Here is a 2,920-nt window from a genome sequence, read left to right as displayed (position 1 = left end):
TCGAGGTGCTCCGATTTGGATGAAACTTTCAGCGTTTGTTTGTCTATACATGAGATGAACTCATGCCAAATATGAGCCCTCTACGACAAAGGGAAGTGGGGTAAAACGGGCATTGAAGTTTGAATTTTCTGAGGATTTCAAATATGACAAAAGTGAGACTAAAAAGTGCCGCTATGGATACCTACAGGACAATAACTAACGTTGTAAAATGTTTGTTATAGAAAAATCGAAAAACTATTAGAAAAACTGTGATTGGCCAAAAAGTTATTACCGTAGGCTTATAGTCTATGAAATTCCCTAACTTTTGAGGCTTAAAAAAAAACCATTTTAACAGTAATTTGCAAAAGCTATGAGAAAAAGTTAAACCAATCCTGGATGTCTATGGCCCATTTTGAAGTGCTTCAAAAGACCTTTCGAATGCATCTAAGAGAGTGGGAATTGATGAAGTATTACTAAAATGCGAGCAGTTTAATTTTAAGATTTTTTATGTTTTTACCCCACTTCCCTTTGTCGTAGAGGGCTCATATTTGGCATGAGTTCATCTCATGTATAGACAAACAAACGCTGAAAGTTTCATCCAAATTGGAGCACCTCGATACGACCTCTAGAACAAACTGATCAATATTTACAAAAACTGCCTCTTAAACACGCAAATAACATTATATAAGGGTGTAGCTCAAAACATCACTGTTTACACGAAATTTGATTTCAGATTCGGATTCAGCGGCCAAAATTACTATAAAAAAGCATACCCTGACCTTTGAGACATATGCTTGCTACATCGTGTAATTAGTAGGCCTTGCTTCTGAATTCTGAGAAATTTTGAAAATTGGCACTTTTTCCTCACTAAAACTCAAATATCTCGGCTCTGGAGTGTCGAAATTGCATTTTCTCAGAGGGAAAAATGTTCGCCATGAAATTTCCTACAAGCTGCATGTATTGGTTTTACTGGGAAAAATAGGCTACCCTAAATTAAATGAACATTTCTGAAAAAAGTTTCGAAAAAATGCGATTTTTTCGACACAAATCCGCCTGGGAGAGTCCAAAAACTTAAATTTTGGCCCAATATTGATAGTGCATCTTAATCTATGGACAAAAACCTATCATTTAAAGATAATACACACCTGATCGAAACAGTTTTTGTATTGATTCCAAGTGATTTTAGAAAATTTGTTCAAAAAAGTGACTTTTTTCAGTAAATCGACTAGGGGGTGCGAGAAAGTATTTTATTATTTTTTCTTGTCTAAGAAAACATTGTTCCTAACATCATAATCTATCAATTAAGAAGTGAGCACCTGAAATTCCTCGACATGACCTCAAAATGGGACAGGCTATTGTACAGGGAGGTGGGTAGCTCAAGATTACAGGGCAGATAATTGGAACGCGCGCGAACGCACGAGTGCAGATCTGGTAGAACTTGCAATCTGGCCATAGATAAAGCGAGCCGGACACGTGTTCTCGTTTGCGCGCGAGCTCGGACTCGCCTGCTTCGGTTCTGCTGTATAATTAGAGAACTCTGGTAGCAATTGCACGTGGTCTAGAATGCTGTTGGTTGGTAAAATGCGGTGCGATTTGAGGAGGAAAGCAAAAAATGGTTTCTTAGCATTTCTTCGGTCATGAAGAGCGAAAGGCACTCGGAGGTAGTTGTTGGCCGTTGAGCATTTGGAAATGGGTGTTTTGTTTCGTGGCCGCACGCACCTTAAGCCACCGGTAAGGTGGTGCGCAGGGGGCCTGGCCACTCATTAATTGAAGATATGTAGAACGGAATGATATAATTTGTACGTTGCAGCGATTGGGCGATTGTTTACTGCCATGGGCATATGTGAGAAATGGACGGAGTTGGTCACGTGGTGTATAAAACCACCAATAACCGTGGGCTAAACCATCAGTTCAGCTGCAGCTCAACTCGCGTCAACAACTTTCCACGTGTGTTCAACCCTCCCACGCAACCTTGCCGAACGAGCCCAATTATGAAGGTAAGAGATAGTGAAAACAGCAAATTTCCCTTTCCAAATCATCCAAAGTTAACTTTCCGCATCACGTTTCCGTTTGCTAAGGCGTTCATCGTACTGCTGTCGCTAGCCGTGGCCCTGGTGGCCAGTGCCGTGATTCCGGAATCAGTCGTCGACGACGGCAGGGCAAACCAGGGCCTGGACCGGGAACTGGTGCGCAGCAGACGCAGCGTGGGGTGGGGCGGAGAGCACGACCACCATCACCATGAGGAGCACGTTAAGGAGGTTCACGTTACGAAGACAGTCCACGTGCCCTATCCCGTTGAGAAGAAGGTCCCGGTGATCGTGGAGAAGAAGGTCCCGGTGTACATCAAGGAGAAGCCCAAACCGATCAAGATCAAGATCAAGCGCACCAAGCACTCGCACTCGGGCTAGAGATTAGAGATTAGAGAGGAAGGCAGTTTTAAGGTGAAAGTGAAAGAGTGATTGAGGAGTTGTGAAGATCTGCAGAGTGACTGTGTAGTTGTAGAAATAAAATAGTCTGTTTACAAATTAGAAGATTCAGTGTTTTCCATGGAAGAACTTATTGAGAAAATCAGCATTTGTGAATATTGTTCAGCTAATTTTCACGCAACACTATTTGGCGAAAAAACTATATGAAATAAAAATCAATCTCAAACCCAGCGTTACCACTTTTTTTTAAATGTCTGTAATTCAAATATATCAATATTCCAGTCGTGGAAATCCATGAGAATCATTTGAAGTCTAACGAAATAAGTTTAAGATAAGATATTCTTACAAAATACGAACCTAATTTTTATTCAAGTCTGTGCACTTTATAAAATGTCTTGCACAAGCTCAAACGTCTGTGAATCACAAACAAAACTGTGCATCTGGCATCCTTGCTCAAACCTGACGTTGGTGACTCAAGATCGATAGATTTTCGTGGATAATTTTAAGTAAAACAT

General features: G+C 40.9%; 1 protein-coding gene across 1 annotated transcript; it reads left to right on the top strand.

Moving 5' to 3' along the window:
• Positions 1-1,900: 1,900 nt before the first annotated feature.
• On the top strand, positions 1,901-2,507 carry LOC6037409. Its single transcript, XM_001847273.2, has 2 exons — positions 1,901-1,976; positions 2,058-2,507. The coding sequence occupies exons 1-2, from the start codon at positions 1,971-1,973 to the stop codon at positions 2,385-2,387; spliced, it is 336 nt and encodes a 111-aa protein (XP_001847325.1). The 5' UTR covers positions 1,901-1,970; the 3' UTR covers positions 2,388-2,507.
• Positions 2,508-2,920: the final 413 nt, after the last annotated feature.

Source organism: Culex quinquefasciatus, chromosome 1 (genome assembly GCF_015732765.1).
Source record: "Culex quinquefasciatus strain JHB chromosome 1, VPISU_Cqui_1.0_pri_paternal, whole genome shotgun sequence".
In the NCBI taxonomy this organism is placed as follows: domain Eukaryota; kingdom Metazoa; phylum Arthropoda; class Insecta; order Diptera; family Culicidae; genus Culex; species Culex quinquefasciatus.
Note: the sequence above shows the minus strand (reverse complement) of the source record. Positions and strands in the feature narration are given on the sequence as shown.